The following is a 20,944-nucleotide window of genomic DNA, read 5'->3' on the forward strand; positions in this document are numbered from 1 at the left end:
ACAGGGCATTTGGGACCACTACCTCACCTTATCACCTGTTGGTGTTGTTGTAGTGTCTTGTGGCAGCAGGTGCAAGAGAAGAGGGAAAAGATGGTACGGATGAGGAGGGAGGGGAGGAAGAGGCAAAGTGATAGGGTGTGGATGGGGAAGGAAAATGAAGGGAGTGAGGATTGGGGATGTGGAAGGAAGTTAAAGAGAGTACGGAAGAGGGGGGGGGGGTGGAGTGAGGATTGGGTGGAGGAAGGGAGAGGAGGTGTGTAAAGGAAGAAAATCAAGGAAAAGGGGTTGTGGAAGGAAGGAAAGGGTCAGGAGAGGTGTGGAAGGGAAGAACAAAACTGTATACAGGGTGAAGAAGGTAAATGGAAAAGGAAGGAGTGAAGAAAATATAAGGAGAGGAAAGGAGGGAAGATGCACTGGAGGAGAAAAGGGAACTAAAATGTAAGTGGGCGACGAATGTGACAAAGGACGGAAGAAAGTGAGGGAAATGTCTGGAAATATAAAGAAAGCGAGAAAACTGAAGGAGGAGACGATATAACAAGAACGCACATTACACAATTACGACACATGATTTTATAAATGTTGCGTAACTCATGGCTGAATACGACCAAGTACATAATTACATATTTTACGTGTATCATGATTCACGACTTTGTAAATGTGTCGAATGACCGGGCAAGGTGTTAATGGAAATAATTGTACGAATGAATTGTTGATACTTGACTCCACAATCGTATACAAGGTGGTGGGGGAAACAGGTGGCGTGGACAAGCAGAGTAGAAGCCAATTATTTGACTTTGACCCAGAACTGTACTGTGGTGTTGAGCTCCCAGCAACAACCACCGCCGTCCACGCACAGCCAAAACCTTGTTGGTGTGTAAAGGGCACATTCTCTGCTCAAGGTAGTTAGTCCACTTGCAGCTGCACATCACACACACACACACAAAGGGACTCAGAAAAAAAATATATAAAGTATTCGGCGTGGTCAGTGTCGTTTGTAATGAAGCAGAGACCAAGGTGACTCTTTGAGTACATTCTACTACATCGATCATCATCACTTTATTTCCTCAAAAGAACAGAGATCATCTTGGTCTACATCCGACCATTCATTTCTAAAAGTTACTTAATATTACATAAAACAAAAACTTCTCACATGCCATAGGCTGTTTTGGTTAGAGAGATGATTTTTCTTCAGGTACCTACATTAGAGAACATCTAAGTAAACTTAACCAAACTTGAATATTTAAGTAGAGAAACTGGTGAATTATTAGTTAGGATTTTGTTTACACTCGTATCTAACAATGGTCTCGTTACTGCGGGAAAATAGACTGTCATCCACCTTCCTGCTGTGAGAACATCTTACTCCAAGGTATTTACAGTCGCGAATAATTATCCGGCTCTTGTCGTGATGTGTCGCTACAATACTTCTTCAGATACTAATTAATTTTGTTTGGTTGATAGTGATCTCTTGTTAACTTCCTGTTACCCAGCTGTGGCGTTTATTTTGGAAAGAGAACACGCCCCCTCACACAAGCATTTCTGCCAAAGTTTCGCAATCTCAGCGATTTGCACAACATACATCTGCCAAGTTCCCCTTGGTGACCAAATAATGCACAGCCACACGCTCTCACCCACATATTAGATTTCAGTTTGACAATCAGACACTTATCAATACACCATAATTCATCTCGTTTGTAATTCAGTCTTGGCACAATGACCATTTACTGTTAAAATACGCTAAGGTCATACAGTATAACATATCTTCATTTCGGACCATGATTGACTGGTCATATAATTCAACTCGTGCATAAATCAAATTCATCAGAATATAAGCAATAATGATCATTTACTTTTGAAATTCGTGACCCATCCAACACAGTTATGTCTAGTTCCCCGCCATAATACGTGACACATCAAGCCCAAGGATTCTTCTCCCTCGTCGCTGTTCATATATAATCCCTGGTATCAACTCCTTCCATCATAAAATTATTCCAATCTCAACCAAAATTCCTTCCATCATAATATAAAACGATATACCATATAAAACGTACATTAGGCGCCATTTCCACCCATCAGAGCGCAGGAAATAGATAATAAAACAAATGAATATCGTGACGAGGAACCATGAAGTGAGAGGAGGAGAGAGAGAGGTATGGGGTGGTGTGACGACTACGGAGGCGACAGATTACACACACCCAAAAAATGATAAAAGGAAAAGCGTGATAACCAGATAGCACACAAAGAAAATGTTAAATGTACCAGTGAAGGCAGATGTAAAATGATGAAAACATGTTGACAGTGTGGAGAGAGATTCAAGGAAGACAACAGGAAATACCACTTTATTAGGGATACTGAACTCAAGAGATGAAGTACAAGTAATAAGTTAAGTATTGTCTGAAAATACATCGCTTCTGGTGCTGCTACAAATAATAATAGTAATAATAATAATAATAATAATAATAATAATAATAATAATAATAATAATAATAATGCATGATTTGATGGTCATTATAATTACTGAATGAAAAATTACTTCGCCGTTCATCTCCTTGTGTGAGCGTGAGAGAACATATTGGAAGGGAATATGCAATAATGTAAGAGAGAAAGAAATTAATACAAAAGAAGAGAAAATTCTGACAGGAGATAAAGCAAGAGTGAGAAAGAAATAAAAGAGAAAGGGTAATAGAAAAAAAGAAAGAATGAGAAGCACAGAGAGATATAAAGAAAAACTCATGAGAGAAAGATAGATCAAGAGTGAAGCAAATAGAAATAAAAAAGCAAGACAGAGACAGAGAGAGATAAACGTTGTCAGAGAGGAGAGATGACTGCCCCAACAACAGTGCCACTCCTCACTCTCCCCAACACACACAGTAGCAGGTGCTGTACTCTCGACGGTGCCAAGTTTACCCACACAGGTGCCAACAACCAGGCACTGGGCAAGAGACGAATGTATGAAAGAGAGAGAGAGACAAGGTTGGTGTGAGACACGAGAGCCATCACTATCATAATTATCACCAGTACCCTCATGTTTACCACCACCACTCATCCCCACTATCACCATCATCATCATCATCACCACAACTACCTTCATTATAATAATCATCACCATTAACGTCACCACCACCCCCCCTCACCCCCACTACCATTACCATGTACTCGCCCTCAGTTATCATTCAAGATACTCAGTCAGTCACCAAGATAAGAGCCAGAAGGAGCCAAGATACTCAGTCAGTCACCAAGATAAGAGCTTGAAGGAGCCAAGATACTCAGTCAGTCATCAAGATAAGAGCCAGAAGGAGCCAAGATACTCAGTCAGTCACCAAGATAAGAGCCAGAAGGAGCCAAGATACTCAGTCAGTCATCAAGATAAGAGCCAGAAGGAGCCAAGATACTCAGTCAGTCATCAAGATAAGAGCCAGAAGGAGCCAAGATACTCAGTCAGTCATCAAGATAAGAGCCAGAAGGAGCCAAGATACTCAGTCAGTCACCAAGATAAGAGCCAGAAGGAGCCAGTCAGTCAGTCATCAAGATAAGAGCCAGAAGGAGCCAAGATACTCAGTCAGTCATCAAGATAAGAGCCAGAAGGAGCCAAGATACTCAGTCAGTCATCAAGATAAGAGCCAGAAGGAGCCAAGATACTCAGTCAGTCACCAAGATATGAGCCAGAAGGAGCCACGACACAACATTCTTATTCCCACAAAGATTTTTATTTGCATGGGAGTATGGATAAAGTGACATAGCCGGCTGGTGACCTGATAACCGGTACGTGACCTGATAACCGGTACGTGACCTGGTAACCGCCCTGTACCTGATAATCAGTCTGTGACCTTTGTAACCGGCCTGTAACCTGATAACCAACCTGTGACCTGATAACCAACCTATGACCTGATAACTGGCTCCTGACATGATATCGTAGTTCTCTTAAGATAGTAATTATACAACACATGCCCCTGCCTGGCCTCACCTGGCTGCAACATAGAGTCCCGGCCGTCTCCTAACTCAACTACAACTAGGCCTCCTCTCCGTCTCTATTCTGACGCTGTCAGGCCTTGTGCCCCCACCGGTGCCCCCCACAACCCCCTCCGGTGACACGACACAGATCATATCCCTCTTACACGAATTTACCAACTGTATTGAAAGACTCTTTGATACACTCTGTACCGCCATCTCCAACCTACACAAGACTACCCCTGCCTCCAGCTGCTACCCAGTCACCCCCCTCTTCTGGTTTGAAACAACTTGGTAGCCCCCCTGTGTGCCCCTCATGCTCATGGCCTACTCCACCGCCGCCTGGCACCACTGCTGGCGTCCACACCGAGCCTGCCCCGTGCCCGGCTGTCCCCGTCCACCCACCGCGCGCTCATGGACCTGAGGACACCACAACCGGCTCCCTGTCCCCAACCGGCATGCCGGCACCTGGGGCCCCCCCTACCAACCTCTCGACGTCCCCCTTGAAGCCGACACTACCGACGTACACGCCATAACAATCACACTAAAAGGCATGTCCCTCAATATTGTCAATGCCTATGGCCTGGCACTTGACATTATTAGGGACCTGCCACGCTTTGCCATAAACAGATAAATTGTACCGGGAAATTTTCCCCCACACACTCATCATTCTGTCACTTTATGTAACTTGCTGACAAAACCCATGACCCTTCAGGCTTTTACGCCCTTAATGCATGAGTCATAAAGGCAAGCATGAACTCCGCATGTTTCCCAGTTGGGCACTGTAAACGCTTCTGCGCTTCACCTTGCACAGGATGTAAGGGGGTGCCCAATAAACAAGCCCCCTCGTGGGCAATCTAAAAAAAAATCTAAATAGTAATTATATATATGGGGAGAGGAGTGGGGAGGGCTGTGTTTTTCTCTGCCGCGAATGTTTAAGAATCTCAGTTTTTCAGGCCTATCTTCCTCATGAGAATAAAAGTACTTAAAATTTAATATTGGTTGGCATTGATGATATAATTTTGGTGTATATAGCATTAATAATTTGTTTTCATCCCAGGGTATTTTCAGTATATTATCCTTTTAGTTTTTTCTGATGTAGGTCTTCAGGGTTTGGCCTATAGATGTTACCACTACACAACGTTAAGGATGTGTCTACAGTATAGATGTTACCACTACACAACTCTAAGATCACAAACAGAACAAGTTCCTTTTCATTTTTTTTTCAGATTTGCCTCGCGAGGGGTGGTAATTTATTTGGCACCCCCTTGCATCTTGTGTAAGGCGAAGCTCAAAAGCGTTTACAGCGCCCAACGGGGAAGCATGCAGAGTTCATGCTTGCCTGCCTTGTTGACTCATGCAATTTAAGACGCAAGTGCCTGAAGGGCCTTGGATTATGTCGGCATGGCAAGTTACATATAGTGACTGGATGAGTGTGTGTGGGAAGAGGATTCCCTATACAATACACATGTTTATGGCACGGCATGGTACAGAGTAGGTCCCCATTAGGTCAAGTGCCAGGCCTGTCTGTGAGAGGAGGGATATTTGGTCAGGGAGGGAAGAGGTGTTGATGACGGCTGGGGACCTGTGCTATGGTAGGATAGTGGCAGGGTGGGAGTGGACAACCTCCTTATATCCTGGGTCAGACCCATGAGGGTTTTTACATTTAACTATGACTGGTATTTACCGGAGACACAACCTTACCCTTATGTTCTGTAGCGTTAACTCTTAGTGTTTTAAAAGAACGTCCTATGTGAGTAAACAGGTCATGTGTTCTCTGTGATCGTAACTACTAGAATGCCCTACGTAGGACCGAAACAATTACGACCACAGTGGCCATCATAACCGTGACAAAGATCACCACACATCATCCTACCTGAACATCCAGCTGTTATTCATGGGCTGGCTGTAGGCTGCATTAGTTGCTCCCTGGAAAGGTGGTTGTGTGGTAGCCTGATGGGGGTCATCTTTGCAACAAGCGGAACCCATGGTGAGGGTTATGAAGGTAGTAGGAGTACAGTGCGCGGGAGGATGAGGCCGGAAGGAGGTAAAGGAAGCCAGCAAGGGCGTCAACAGATCTGAGGGGGACAACTGGGGGTGGCCGTGGTGAAGGAGGCAGTGGTGGGTGGGTACTGGACTAATTAACGCCTCGACACTCAGATAACGAACGCTATCATCCAAGATGGATATCATAACCAAGATACAGTCCTCCTTCACCTACCTGTGATAACCATCAACACTGTATCGCTGCCCCACAATATCTAGGAGAGCATTAGCGCAGTGGTTCTCAACCAGGGGGGAATTTCCCCCCTCAGGTTTTCAGAGGAACTGATACTAATATGGAAAAAAAAAGGATTTTCAGTATTATATGCATATTATTTGGAATGCACTTTTTGAGGCAGACAATCTTGGAAAGGAGGGGGGAATGACATTCTGACATATGGTGAAAGGGGTGCATGGGGCAAACAAGGTTGAGAACCACTGATTATATAATTAGCGACATACTGATCGTTCTCGTGAAAGCTAAAGTCCGGATTCAAAAAAGGTTATTACGATAAATTATTCCTCATAAGTGAAGGTGTTAGAATGCACCCGAATGCTCGATTTATGCTAAAACACTAAGACAGGGATCCCACAGTCACTGAAAATCCCAGAACAGTTGTGGAAATAAAAGTAGGCATGGAAATGTTATCGAAAAATTTGAAAACTTACCAATCATAGAAAAAACATAGAAAACTTGAAGCAATGTAAACGCTATCTTTCCAAAACTTGTCATGACTATGTTTTTTTTCCTACATAATAGGCTTCAATGGGCACATTTTGCCTTTTGCATATTTTTCCTCAAGGCCAACGCGTTTATAGTCAGTGTATGAGGGTAAGAACCTAGGAGAACGTTATCCTTTTGGGTGTTGGAATTTTGCGACAGTATTCCTAATTACTTAATTGCCATCTGTTTCAGCCCAAACCACATGTAAAGGACTTAAACTATATTTACGATGCACAATCATAGTCACAGGGAATTTCTGTAACAATGGTTTTAAATTAGACAAATTTAGATTTCGGCGTGAAATAGGTAAACACTGGTTTGGAAACAGAGTAGTGGATGAATGGAACAAGTTACCAAATATCATCATTAACTCGAATACGCTGGATAGCTTCAAACATAGGTTGGATGCTTATATGAGCAATAGGGGTTGGGTGTAAACGGGACTGCCCAGTATGGGCCAATAGGCCCGCTGCAGTTTCCTCCATTCTTATGTTCTTATGCTTCTTGCTGTCACATACCCATACAGTCAGGTAGAGCAGATCACATGTCAGTGGTACACGCTGTTTATTAACCCCATCAGGTCCAAGGCCTTACCCTTAGCTCTCAGCTCGATAAAATCGTCAGGCGTTAATTAGAAAAATCCTTAAGTGTTGTCATCATACTGAAGCGATTAGGGGAGAGAAACTAAAGTGTATTGCCGTTATTGTCAACTGTAGAATTAATTTGACATGAGATTTTTGGCAGCACAAGCAAGTTCCCATAGAAGTCTTTGAAATAAGAGACCTGGACCAGACTTTTCCAAGACCAGATCATTTCGTCTTGGAAAATTCATGAAAAATAAAATTCCCTGAAATATGACATCCAAAATTTCACTGAAACTCTACTGTAATTAACTGTTCACTTTCCACTAGTTACAAGGAGAAACAGTTAACATTCAGGATCCTTTGGAATATATTCGTGTCCTGAGCATTGTCTGCTAACTGCTAGCAAATGGTGGCATCTAATTGAGGCTGTCTCTGGGGGTTATGTTGGTGGTGTTTTTGGTTATTGAACCAACCAGTCTGATGTATTCAACTTATTCATTTACGGGGAATATTCACCACATGAACCCTTGTAAACCCTGAACTAGAGCTCGTGATTATTATTATTGTGTTGATAAAGATTAAAGTTTACACGGGGCGTCTCGGGGTATGTAGGCATGACCAGTGAAGCTACAGAACATACCCCAGATATACGATTTCCTCCTTAACGACAGTGTTGTATATCACTGTCCTCTCCCCAGTGATGAGCTATCTTGTCTACCTCAGACGACTTGTCAAACGCTTATCATATCTGTCTATTTATATTTATACACTTAATGTCGGATTTGAAGTATGTTTATATGAAAGACTATCTGAGGACTTATGCCGAGGAAACTGTGTTGTACATCTGACAAATATTTACATTATATAAACAAGCAAAGTTATGTCTTATATAAAATTAATCCGTTTGATCAACAATCATTACAACTTGCATATTTATTTTGAGATACAATGGGTTCAAACTGATATAATTATAATGTTTTAGGAGAGTAGGATGAATAGGTGGGTAAGTGTTTGAATAAATGTGTGGAAGGAAGGAAGGAAAGAAGGAAGGAAGGAAGGAAGGAAGGAAGGAAGGAAGGTAGGTAGGAAGGAAGGAAGGAAGGAAGGAAGGAAGGAAGGAATGAAGGAAGGAAGGAAGGAAGGAAGGAAGGAAGGTAGGTAGGTAGGTAGGTAGGTAAGAGGCGTAGGTAGTGTGTGGCGTGTCATATTCAGTGAGGGTAGTTAACAACACGAAGGTGGGGGCGTGATGTGAGGGAGTAGGGGAGTGACACAACAGGAGTGACAATAGGAGAGTGACACAACAGGAGAGTGACACAGTTGGGGAGTGACAACAGGAGAGTGACACAACGGGGGAGTGACACAGTAGGGGAATGACACAGTAAGGGAGTGACAACAAGCGAGTGACACAACAGGAGAGTGACACAGTAGGGGAGTGACAACAAGCGGGAATGACACAACAGGAGAAACACACACAGTAGGGGAGTGACACAACGGGGGAGTGACAACAGTAGGAGAGTGGCACAACAGAGAGTAACACAACGAGGGGGGGGGAGGTGACCAGACATAAGGAGAACAGCTATGGGCTTCTTGTACAGTAAATTCAGTAAGAAGACACAAGTGATCTGCAGCTGGTCAAACGTTGTGTCAGAGAGACCTGGTCAAAAAGGTTCTCTCTCTGTCAGTTGTGTCAGAGAGATGCCTGGAGTCGAATGGAGTATCAGGTCAAGGACGGGGGATATTTATTATAAGCTCTCTCTCTCTCTCTCTCTCTCTCTCTCTCTCTCTCTCTCTCTCACGGATATATAGTGTCGTGTGTCGTCAGGTGATTGAATTCATCTCTCCAATATGAATTTGATATTGTGGTAAATACGGCCGAGGATGTGATAAAGTGGTGTAATAACAGGCAGGGATGATAAAACTAAGGGTATAGGATAAGGAGAAGAAAATGTATTATGTAACTTGGAACTTATAATTCTCAAAGATTCAATCTGAGAACTTTTCCTCTTAATTATGTAGGAATAATAATAATAATAATAATAATAATAATACGGTAGTGGTAGTAAGCAGAGGCGGAGAGAGAGAGAGAGAGAGAGAGAGAGAGAGAGAGAGAGAGAGAGAGATGAAACTCGTTCAATTTTAGCTGTAATGATAAAAAATAAATAAAATAAAAACGTAGATCAAAAGGGATTGAATTTACACTACAGGTGAACGGTAACTGGAGACGTTCTCTTATCACCAGTTGGACGAAAAAGAATATGAATGACTCACGAATCTTTGTGAATTTGACTACTGGGTTAAGATTGTATAAGGATCATAAAGAAGAGTTTAGGAAGCATATTTAGTTACTGTGCAGGTTTAGGACAATCTGGGGGCCATTTTGTGAGTCATATTGAGTAGCAGTACTTCAAGTGATTCAAATAAATACGTTCATATTACTTAAAATGAAACAGTTAGATACGTTCTTTCATCAACCATTAATCGTTTGTCGTGGAAAGGGTTTCTCTCAGCTGAAAAAATCATCTGTCGTTAGTCAGAATTAAATAGCTAAGTGAGCCGCTGCCCTTTAAGGAGAAATAAACTTAATAACCTCTGGGAATTTGGGCTCTGGGTCAACGTGATTGAGGGGGGGTGTGGAAGGGATGGTGTGGGGTGTAGGACGGGTGGTGTGGGGTGTGGGAGGGATGGTGTGGGGTGTGGGAGGGGTGGTGTGGGGTGGGGAGGGTGGTGTGGGGTGTGGATGGTGTGGGGTGTGGAAGGGATGGTGTGGGGTGTGGGAGGGTGGTGTGGGGTGTGGGAGGGGTGGTGTGGGGTGTGGAAGGGATGGTGTGGGGTGTGGAAGGGATGGTGTGGGGTGTGGAAGGGATGGTGTGGGGTGTGGAAGGGATGGTGTGGGGTGTGGGAGGGATGGTGTGGGGTGTGGGGAGGGATGGTGTGGGGTGTGGGAGGGGGTGGTGTGGGGTGTGGGAGGGGTGGTGTGGGGTGTGGGAGGGTGGTGTGGGGTGTGGAAGGGATGGTGTGGGGTGTGGAAGGGATGGTGTGGGGTGTGGGACGGGTGGTGTGGGGTGTGGATGGTGTGGGGTGTGGAAGGGGTGGTGTGGGGTGTGGATGGTGTGGGGTGTGGAAGGGGTGGTGTGGGGTGTGGAAGGGATGGTGTGGGGTGTGGAAGGGATGATGTGGGGAGTGGAAGGGATGGTGTGGGGTGTGGGACGGGTGGTGTGGGGTGTGGATGGTGTGGGGTGTGGAAGGGGGTGTGGGGTGTGGAAGGGGTGGTGTGGGGTGTGGAAGGGATGGTGTGGGGTGTGGGACGGGTGGTGTGGGGTGTGGATGGTGTGGGTGTGGATGGTGTGGGGTGTGGAAGGGATGGTGTGGGGTGTGGATGTTGTGGGGTGTGGAAGGGATGGTGTGGGGTGTGGGACGGGTGGTGTGGGGTGTGGATGGTGTGGGGTGTGGATGGTGTGGGTGTGGAAGGGGTGGTGTGGGGTGTGGAGGGGTGGTGTGGGGTGTGGAGGGATGGTGTGGGGTGTGGAAGGGATGGTGTGGGGTGGAAGGGGTGGTGTGGGGTGTGGAAGGGATGGTGTGGGGTGTGGAAAGGATGGTGTGGGGTGTGGAAGGGATGGTGTGGGGTGTGGGAGGGGATGGTGTGGGAGAAGGGCGTGTGAAGACCGCCTGACAAGGTTGCAAGTCGTGAGAGCTGGAAGAACTATACTTTTGTCTGGGTTAACCGCCACCACCGGCCATGAACCAGTCTCAACGTGATCCGCCTCTCCATTCCCCAGAAAGAATAGAGTATGGCCTTATCACCGCTGCCATCTTGCTTTTTGTGACATTCCAGAACCCATCCTCTTGCTGTGTAATCCTCGACTGGTTGGCGGTGCTCTCTCTCTCTCTCTCTCTCTCTCTCTCTCTCTCTCTCTCTCTCTCTCTCTCTCTCTCTTGAGGACAAAATTTCCAGGACACTCTTTGATAATATCTGACATCATCTACTTGAGGGTCATGTAGGTACAGGGATTAGTTTTTTTAACATCTATTTACTCCGATTTTTTTTTTGCACTTTACGTATTTTTTGTTATTCAGAAATAATCTAAAATGAAGGTATTGTTCGCCAGTAGATTCCTGATAGTGCCAAGTTGTCAAGGGAATTCGGTCCTTAACTTTATATCACATCATAATACAGACTACCTACGGTGTCTTAGCTAATACATCCAAATTTTTAAATGAAACATTGAAATAATGCAACCTTCCTGACTCGCTTAACGGGGCTGGCAACTCTTTAAACCAGAGACGGAAACTTAATGATCATATTAAAGTAAATTAATTTAATCATATGTAGGATATCTTGCCAAGTATACAATTTTTCTTCGCCTAAAAAAAAAAAGAAGAGATTAGGTACCCCCAGTTTATTTCATACGATTATTAAGATTCAGATTTGCTTTTGCCTCACACAGCGCGGGGGCTAGTTTATTGGGCACCCTTTTATATTCTGTGCAAGGAGAAACACAAAATCATTACAGCGCTCACCAGGGAAGCCTGTCTAGTTCATGCTGGCCTTCCTGGTGATTAAACATCCTAACGCTACCTGGTGGGTTAGGTTAGGTTAGATTATGTTAGGTTATGCTAAATTATATTAGGTTAGATTAGTTAGCTAATGTTAGGTTAGGCTAGGCTAGATTATGTTCTGTTAGGTGTGATTAGGTTAGGTTAGGTTAGGTTACAATAGGACAGGCTAGGTTAGGTTAGGTTACAATAGGACAGGCTAGGTTAGGTTAGGTTAGGTTAGGACAGGCTAGGTTAGGTTAGGTTAGGTTAGGTTAGGACAGGACAGGCTAGGTTACACACTGTTAATGTGGGGTTAGGTTAGGTCATGTTGGGTTAGATTAAGCTGGGCTAGGTTATGCTGTTAGGTGAGGTTCCGTTATCGTTAGGGTGTTTAATCAATTGAAGTAAGCTGGGATGGTTGATCTTCAGGTAATTAGAAAAACCTGCATTAAATTACGATCTTTAGAAGGAAGAGGAAGTCTCCACGGTCCGGATCAGAGAGACCCGTAAGATACACATATACTGTATATTCCCCTAAAGCCGTAAACACCGAAGAGAGAACACACGGTTAGTTAAGACACACTCATTAGTTTACACTGTCACTACAACTCGGACGCCATTTATTGTCGCTCTGTTTGTTGCTGCCGCTTAAATGAGCTGTTTAGATGCCTTCACACCTCGCTAATTAGAGCAACACGTTAATGGGTGAGAACACTTGAGACTGGCTACTGACGTCTCGTGTTGGTCATTGTTTACCTTAAGGTCCAGACTTGGGGTAAAGGGAATAGTGGAAAATACAATACTGTAATAGACTTCAGATATCCCCCAATGCATATATCACAACTCCACTCTTCTGAGCAGTTTGTTTTATAGTTTTGTATTAACTGCGAAAGACAACAAATAGTGCCACTAATACTGTACACCTCATGTTTCTCACGACACCTGAGGGAGGTGGGCAATGTACAATATGAGCCAGTGAAAAGAAAAAAAAACGTTTCTTGTTCAATCTCTTGATCACTATTGTGTTCAAATTTCAACTTCCTAGCTCAAAAAGTATCTGAGATATCGCCCGGACAAAAAATAAGGAAAACAAACAAACAAACAAACGATTACAGTACAGTATTCCCCCTTCCAGAACTCGTATCCTCGAGCCACGCGCTTCACACGGCACCTAAAGACGGAACGATATAGCGAAACAAAATGAACCCGGTTATCTTGTCTGTAAACCAAAAGAGAGAGAGAGAGAGAGAGGGGGGGGGGGGTGAGCAGTGTCCTGGAATGCTGCGGTAACGGTGAGGTACAGGTAACCACAATTAGGCTTAGCATGTCAGCAGGATCAGGACACTAGCAGCACCTCCCTTAAGGCTCTATCTCCCTGGATCACCGTCTTCCTCACTCTACACTTTACTGTATTAATCCAGCAACAACTCCAGGTACAGGTACAGATAATACTTCATTATATTAATTCAGAAGCAACAGCACCACTACATACACTACTACAGGTACAGGTGTATTAAACCAACACTGGACTTGATATCAATTTCAAACTATTCAAAATTGAACAAATACATAAAGTGATGAAACTACAGCAAGAGAAGAGAGTGATTTAGTCTCCTCCTGTCCTATAAAATGATATATTGTGGACATCCTCTGTTACAGTACTGTCCTATGAATTATATATACATGATCTATCAGTCTCAATTAGTCTTAAGTATACAACCTCAGTACTTGTCACAACCATTGTTAAGGTTTTAGTGTCTGACGTGCGGTCTCATTATAATACTTGTATAGACATCTAGGTTAAACCACTACCAGGAACTCACTCTTTCTCCTCACTGTCTTCACCCTCTCTTCCCTCGTCATGTCCCCCTTATCACGTTAGACTTTGAACCTATTCCTGGCACCTCCCCAAGACATCCCGCTATGGATTTCCTGTAACCTACTTCTGGTCTCTCGAACAGGCGACTCTCCCTTAGCCTCACAACCCCCCCCCCCCCACGGTTTGATTTACGGGTATGGCTTCTTTCTCCCATATACTAAGGGAAAGATGGGGATTCTGAGAGCTTTGCCTCGTAACATTCCATCGAGAGAGAGAGAGCGAGAGCAGAAAAACTATATTCTAAGCTTTGATAGCAGAAAAAACTATATTCCAAGCTTTGATAGCAGAAAAAACTATATTCTAAGCTTTGATAGCAGAAAAAACTATATTCTCAGCTTTGATATAAATAAGAAAGTGAGAAGACAAAGGCTGCTCTCTTAATGTATTCTGGTGCACCTCTTCCCAGTAATAAAGACTGTCAGCGCCGGTCAATACTGTCTCGGCTCAAGAGAGGAGCTGCTCACTGTTCGGTAACATCAGCGTGAGGGTGACGGGGTGAGGGGGGGGGGGTACTGATAACTCACCTGAGGCGGACACTCTTGTTGAGGTTCCCTACACTGATAGTAAAGTGAACTGTTCTGACGCTGACTTAATTTAACATAAACTTAGAAAGGAAATCAACCTAACCGAACCTAATTAACCTAAACTAACTTATCCAATCTTACCTGTAGCTAACCAAAATTAAGATAGCATTTATTAAACCACTCTAACCTAATCTAAATTAACTTTATCTATGTTATCGTTGACGAAATCTTGGACAGTATCATCAGTAACTACCAGCAGTACTGTACCTCCTAATATAAACTGTTTACAAGTACCCTGTAGAGGTAAGCCATTGTCCGACAAGCGATTGCATCAGTTGTGATAAGGAGGGAGGGAGGAGGGGGTCAAACACACATGTTCATAGCTTGTCGAGAGTGTTGTTCATGTATTTGGGTTCATCAACAGCTTCATATCTTTATACACGAACCCTAAGTTGGTGAAATAATGAATGAATAAATAAAATATATTTGTTAACACGGTAAGAATAATTAAAATAATTGACTGTTCTGAATAGAAAAATCCCAATTTGTTCGTGTCCAAGATCTGTCTAATAAAATAAATTACAGGAAATTATTAGCCGACTGTTAATAGTAGAAACGAGTTAACTTTATTATTATGGTGTGGTGGTGTGACGGCGGCGGCGGTGATGGTGGTGGTAGTGGCCGGTGGTGGCAGTGGTGGTGTAATTGCTATCGTTAAGGAGAAATTTGGCAGCTAAGCAAAGACCAGTTTAAAAGTTGTGCTGATGATGACAAGTTACGTATTGCTGCCTCAGGTGATGTGGTGTATAAGAAGTGCTGATAAACACATGACTTACTCCCTCACTACCACACTACCACACCATCCCTCACGAGTATCAGTAGATCAGTCCTCTATAATGCTCAGGTGGAGCTGATTTAACTATTGTTTCGGATTACTACAAACTTTGCTTAAATACGGTGTGTGTCTGTGTGTGTGTCGTGACTAAGGTAAGGAAAATATCGGGTAATATCGCCATCCATCACCTGTGAGTGTTGCCAAATGATCAATAATATTGGTTCAGGCGAGACTCATTAAAAACCTGATAAAGCCTCGACTTAAATGAGAGGGAGCTGCCTGATGTCCGATATTGGGAGCTTATCTGAGGAGGATTATTAATTCTTACCTGAGAGGGATTTCCACTTAATAGTTACATGAGAGGGATTTTCACCTATTAGTTTCATGAGGGATTTTCACTTATAATTTTCCTGAGGGATTACCACTTATTATTTACCTAAGAGGGATTACCACTTTTTATTTACCTGAGAAGGATTACTACGTACGATTCACATTAAATCCCCCTCCCCCCTTCAACCACACACACAAACGCCACCACGAGCAGTCAGCGGTGCCTGGCGTTCCATTCCATCTCTCAGTGACAGTTCTCTAAAGGTTACGTTTGACGATCGTTCGCCAGCCTTCTGCCTGTAGTGACATTTATAGCTCCCCCTTTCAACCCTCTTCTAATTCTTCAGCCCTTTTCCAACTCCTCATGCCCATTTCTCATCCCTCAACCTCCACACCCCCTCCAACCCTCACCTATCCCCTCAACCTCCACACCCCCTCCAACCCTCACCTATCCCCTCAACCTCCACACCCCCTCCAACCCTCACCTATCCCCTCAACCTCCACACCCCCTCCAACCCTCACCTATCCCTCCAACCTCCACACCCCCATCAACCCTCACCTATCCCTCAACCTCCACACCCTCCAACCTCCCACCTTCCCTCAACAACCTCACCCCTCAACCCTCACCTATCCCCTCAGCCTCCACCCCTCCAACCCTCTCTAACCCTCAACCTCCACCTCCAAGCCTCACTATCCCTCAACCTCCACCCCCCTCCAACCCTCACCTATCCCTCCGCCTCACCCCTCCTCCCTCACATATCCTCAACCTCCCACCCCCTCCAACCCTCTATCCCTCCAACCTCCCCACCCCTCCAACCCTCACCTATCCCCTCACCTTTATGAACCAGCCTCTCACGTCCGTCACCTTGTTCCTCATCCCCCCCCCGCTCCTCACCTCCTATTAATCAGGTGACCACAGTGATTAATAAACAATGATGGGCGTAAATACTGTCCGAGTAAATGGCGTGAGGAGAGAGAAGAGAAAGAGGAGGAGTAACGCCAACTAAACCCAGGAACCACCGGACTATGATAAAATAAATGAATGAAATGTGTAATAAGAATGAACAAAGGTAAACAAGAGCTCTATATTACGTCACGGAGACAGATACTAATTGACACTAAAACGAAACACGACACAGTAAAGTCAAGACTAATAGAAAGATATATTACTCTCAGCTGGACGAAGAAAGAGGGAGACACAGAGACAAAGACCCGGTGGAGAAAACAGGAATTGGGACACACGAGATGAACGGGAAAAATAGTGAGACAGCTACGACGAGATTAAAAAAAAAAATCTCAACCGGTTTGAAGTATGACGTCATGTGTTGAGATGACGTCATGGGAACATGGCCGTCGGGGAAGAGTCTCTCATCGGTGAGTGAAAGAAGTTCAGGGTATTTAAGTCTGTTTAAAAAGTTAAACGCTCGCTACATTATGACACGATACAAAGAAGAGAATAATTGGTAGCTTTAGGAGAGCTTATCACACTGCAAGGACACGTTTTGTTGGAGTGAAGACGATGATATACTGGCCGGCCTTTCTCCCGCGGCCACTGTTACCCAACCACAGACTGACCTTCCCTGCCTGGTTCTTTATGGTTCCTACGATGAATAACTGAAGATGTGAGAATATACCTGACTGGTTGACGTACGATAAAACATGAGAATAATTACTATAAATAGCATCAGATTTATACCATAACTACTTTACTTCAAAATTTTCTACCTTACTTTTTTTCACATCTAGTTAAGCTAATTGATCGTAGTAAAACCATCGCCTAATTATGATGCTATTTTAGGACGGGCGGATTCCTCAGAGATTCGTAAGATAATATTTCCCTTAACAAGGGGTAAAGGCGTTGGAAGTTATGGCACCATTCTGTTGAACCTAAGTGAAACTGGGGGCCATCTAACGCCACTAGTTACGAGGAAAATTTAATTAAAACTTACATACCTTAGAGAATCAGGGTCAGTGCTTCCCGTTGATCTTAAGTTATGTCATAATTATGGGAGAAAATACGGTACAAATCCGGTGACCAGAGTGCAATGTCGATTTCACTGTAGCCGCCGGATTTGGAATACTGAATAAATAGAGCCGAGTAGGAGCTATGCTATATCATTTGCTATAAGATAATACAGTAGCTTTGTAAACAATGCTCCTCTTCTTAAAGCTGCTACAATAGACAGTAGAACTGGAACTTGTAAACAACTAAGAAAAATCTCGCTAAAACAAAAAAATATTACTGGAACCCCGGGACTAGACGCTTTACTAGACAGTTCAGAGTGTATTGTATTGTCACCACACAGCTCTCACTTTTAGAAAGCTTTTTACGGGCAATTACACAGGCAATTTGTTGCGCTAACGACGTATTTGACCTCTAAAATGACACACTGATCCATGAACTCGTCAAAAAGACGGTGCTTGCTTGTGTGGCAACTATCACGGGAGAGTGAAATCCTCAGAAAATTTTAAATATAAACATTACGGTCGGATGCGCGCGCGCGCACACACACACACACACACAAAAAGACAAGCGAAAAGATCACCATATTTGACCTTGCATGGCGAATGAGAGGGTAGGAGGGATGGTGGGAAGGGAGAGAGAGGAAGGAGGGGAGGTGAGAGGGAAGAAGAGGAGAGGAGAGACCAAGGAGGGGGAGTATGTATGATGGGAAGGAGGGAGGGAATGGTGCGTAAAAATCATGGTAATGCCCCCCTCCATCACCTTCCAACAAAAACACACCTTAAAAAAGACTAACGGTGAGAGAGGACGCCATCATGGGGGAAGACAGTGCTGTCATCTTTACTGCGGTTCCTCGTTTCATGGATTGAATGATAGAGGGAGAGGAAGGAATAGATGAGGAAGGAAGAGGAGGGAGGAAGGAATAATTGGAGGGGAGGAAGGAATGGATAGATGGAGGGGGAGCAGCAAAGGAAGTGTTAATAAGTGCCGGAGTTAGGAGGGAGAGGAGAGGATGGCAGGGTGAGGGGAGGGAGGGAGTTGAGGAGTAAGGCAGGGGGAGGGGAAGGGGAGAGAGGAGGGGTGCAGGATAGAGAGGGGAGAAGGGGGTGATGTGTGAAAGGTGAGGAGGGAGATGAAAGACCAGCGGGAGGGTTTAGGAAGGGTACAAAAGGGAGAGTTGAGGATCAAGACCGGGAAATAGGTTAAGGGAAAAGGGAGAGAACAGGTGGAAAGGTACGGGAGGGGGAGGAATAGGACAGAAGGGAGGAGGGGGCAGGACAGGGATAGAGGGAAAGGAAAGGGTAGGACAGGAGGAGGAGGAGGAGGAGGAGGAGGACGATGGGAGAGAGAGAAGAGAGGGACAAGAGGAAGGGTGAGGAACAGGGAGGAAGACCACACTAACACCCAGATCACGTGAAGCGCCACACCACCACCACTGGGACCTTGGCATTGGAAATACACCTGGCTGCCTCAACCTCCTGCCAATGCTCTGTGTCTGCTTGCTGCTATCCCTGTTAATACTAGTGGGATAGTAACAGCAGTGGCAAGGATAGTAATATCAGTAGTAGGGATAGTAAAAGCAGTAGTAGTGGTAGTAGTAACGGTAGGAGGGATAGTAATAACAGTAGTAGGGACAGTAGTAACAGTAGCAGGGATAGTAATAGCAGTAGTAGCAGAGATAGTAATAGCAGTAGTAGGGATAGTAGTAACAGTAGTATGGATAGTAATAGCAGTAGTAGGGATAGTAATGACAGTAGCAGGGATAGTAATAACAGTAGTAGGGATAGTAGTAACAGTAGCAGGGATAGTAATAACAGGAGTAGGGCTCAACTAACCTTAAATCTTGAGAAAACCCACTACACGATCTTTCACAGAAGGAAAAACTTACCCCCAGACTTGGACCCCCTGTACCTTGGTAATATAGTCCTCAAACGCGAACAAAATACTAAATTCCTCGGAGTTATTGTTGATGAGAAACTAAACTGGAGAAACCACATACAAGCCATTCACAGTAAAATCAATAGACAGTGCGGTATCATGTATCACACTCGACAGTCACTCACTCTCACAGCAATGAAAGAAATCTATTATGATCTTGCTTACCAGATCACACAAACGAAAAATTTGCTATATTGAAATTTTTAAAATTCGAAGATATTAACACCTACTGCTGTGCCCTCTTTATAGTGAGGCGGCAGGGCTACACAACAGTAATATGGAGGCAGGGATGCAACAGTAGTGAGGCGGAAGGGCTACACAACAGTAGTAAGGAGGCGGGGCTATACAACAGTAGTAAGGAGGCAGGGCTACACAACAGTAATATGGAGGCAGGGCTACACAACAGTAGTAAGGAGGCAGGGCTACACAACAGTAGTAAGGAGGCAGGGCTACACAACAGTAGTAAGGAGGCAGGGCTATACAACAGTAGTAAGGAGGCAGGGCTACACAACAGTAATATGGAGGCAGGGCTACACAACAGTAGTAAGGAGGCAGGGCTACACAACAGTAGTAAGGAGGCAGGGCTACACAACAGTAGCCTGGCAGCAATATGACAGCGAGCCTTAGCTATTTCTACTTGGGAGAATAAGTTTGACCTTGCCGGGGTGGTTCACCGGGCAGGGGCTGGCACGAGATACAAGGTCACGCCGTGTGAGCTCCTTGCCTCTTATTCGTTGAGATACTCCTTTGACGTCACTACACCTGATGACGTGGTTTCAAATTCTCCTAGCCAATGAGAGGGAAAATATTCTCTGACGGTTTTATATGGATTTTTTCACAGCCATTCAGAGAGAGAGAGTGACCGCACTATGGTGTTCCCACATAAACTTACTATCAGCCAATAAGAGACACTATTTTCTGACGTTATCAAACACTTTTTCCCATGACCAGTGAGAGGGAATACTATCCTATGACGTTAACACATATATTTTAGATCATTCACGCAATAACGTTATATAATACAAGGGTGAGAAATAAGACATTCACTAGCGTCATCTACAGTGATAAAATTCAACCGATATACTGAATATGACGTCAACTTACATACTTCTTCTCGTCCAATGCAAATGCCCAGTCCTTTTACGTGCAGGTATCCTAATCACTCTCTTGGCCAATCAGAATCGGTGATTCCGTGATGTCATCAAAATCACTTGCCATCAGCCAAGCATAACAGCCAGGATCATCTCAGACACTTCCTGTCAACCAATTAAACTACTCCACTCACTCCACCAACACACAACAAATACCCGCAGTTCTTTAGCTAACATGTTCACATTTTTCACCTCCTACCAAACAATCATTAATAGCCCTTTAGTAGACCAAATATCTCTATGACGTCAATGACCACTCACAGCATTTAGATTCGATGACGTTAATCAAACACGATAAATCAATCAGGATTATTCTATACCGCCCTCCTATGACGTCATCCCACGTAATCGAAGTCGACGCATTAGAGGTGTTGTCCAGAGCCTGACTGACGAAGATGGTTCACCTAACTTCCACTAATAACAGAGCCGTCCTTCCCCACTTAAGCACAAAAATGTACTTCACTGTGATAAGTAACAGGTGATGGTAATTGT

At 44.3% G+C, this 20,944-nt stretch overlaps 1 protein-coding gene across 3 annotated transcripts in view; it reads right to left on the minus strand.

Moving 5' to 3' along the window:
- The window catches only part of LOC121873631 (arginine kinase), a 90,130-nt gene that overhangs the window by 34,325 nt on the left and 34,861 nt on the right, over nucleotides 1-20,944 (minus strand). The window contains exon 1 of one of the 3 annotated variants that reach the window (XM_042377278.1): nucleotides 5,822-5,977. The exons of the other annotated variants lie outside the window; for them this stretch is intronic. Within the exon in view, the coding sequence (XP_042233212.1) occupies nucleotides 5,822-5,934 (113 nt within the window). The 5' untranslated portion in view covers nucleotides 5,935-5,977. Of the gene's footprint in view, nucleotides 1-5,821; nucleotides 5,978-20,944 lie in introns of those variants that run through there. 3 annotated transcript variants of the gene reach the window in all.

The sequence above is a fragment of the Homarus americanus genome, unplaced genomic scaffold (assembly GCF_018991925.1).
Source record: "Homarus americanus isolate GMGI-L3 unplaced genomic scaffold, GMGI_Hamer_2.0 scaffold51333, whole genome shotgun sequence".
Classification (NCBI taxonomy): Eukaryota; Metazoa; Arthropoda; class Malacostraca; order Decapoda; family Nephropidae; genus Homarus; species Homarus americanus.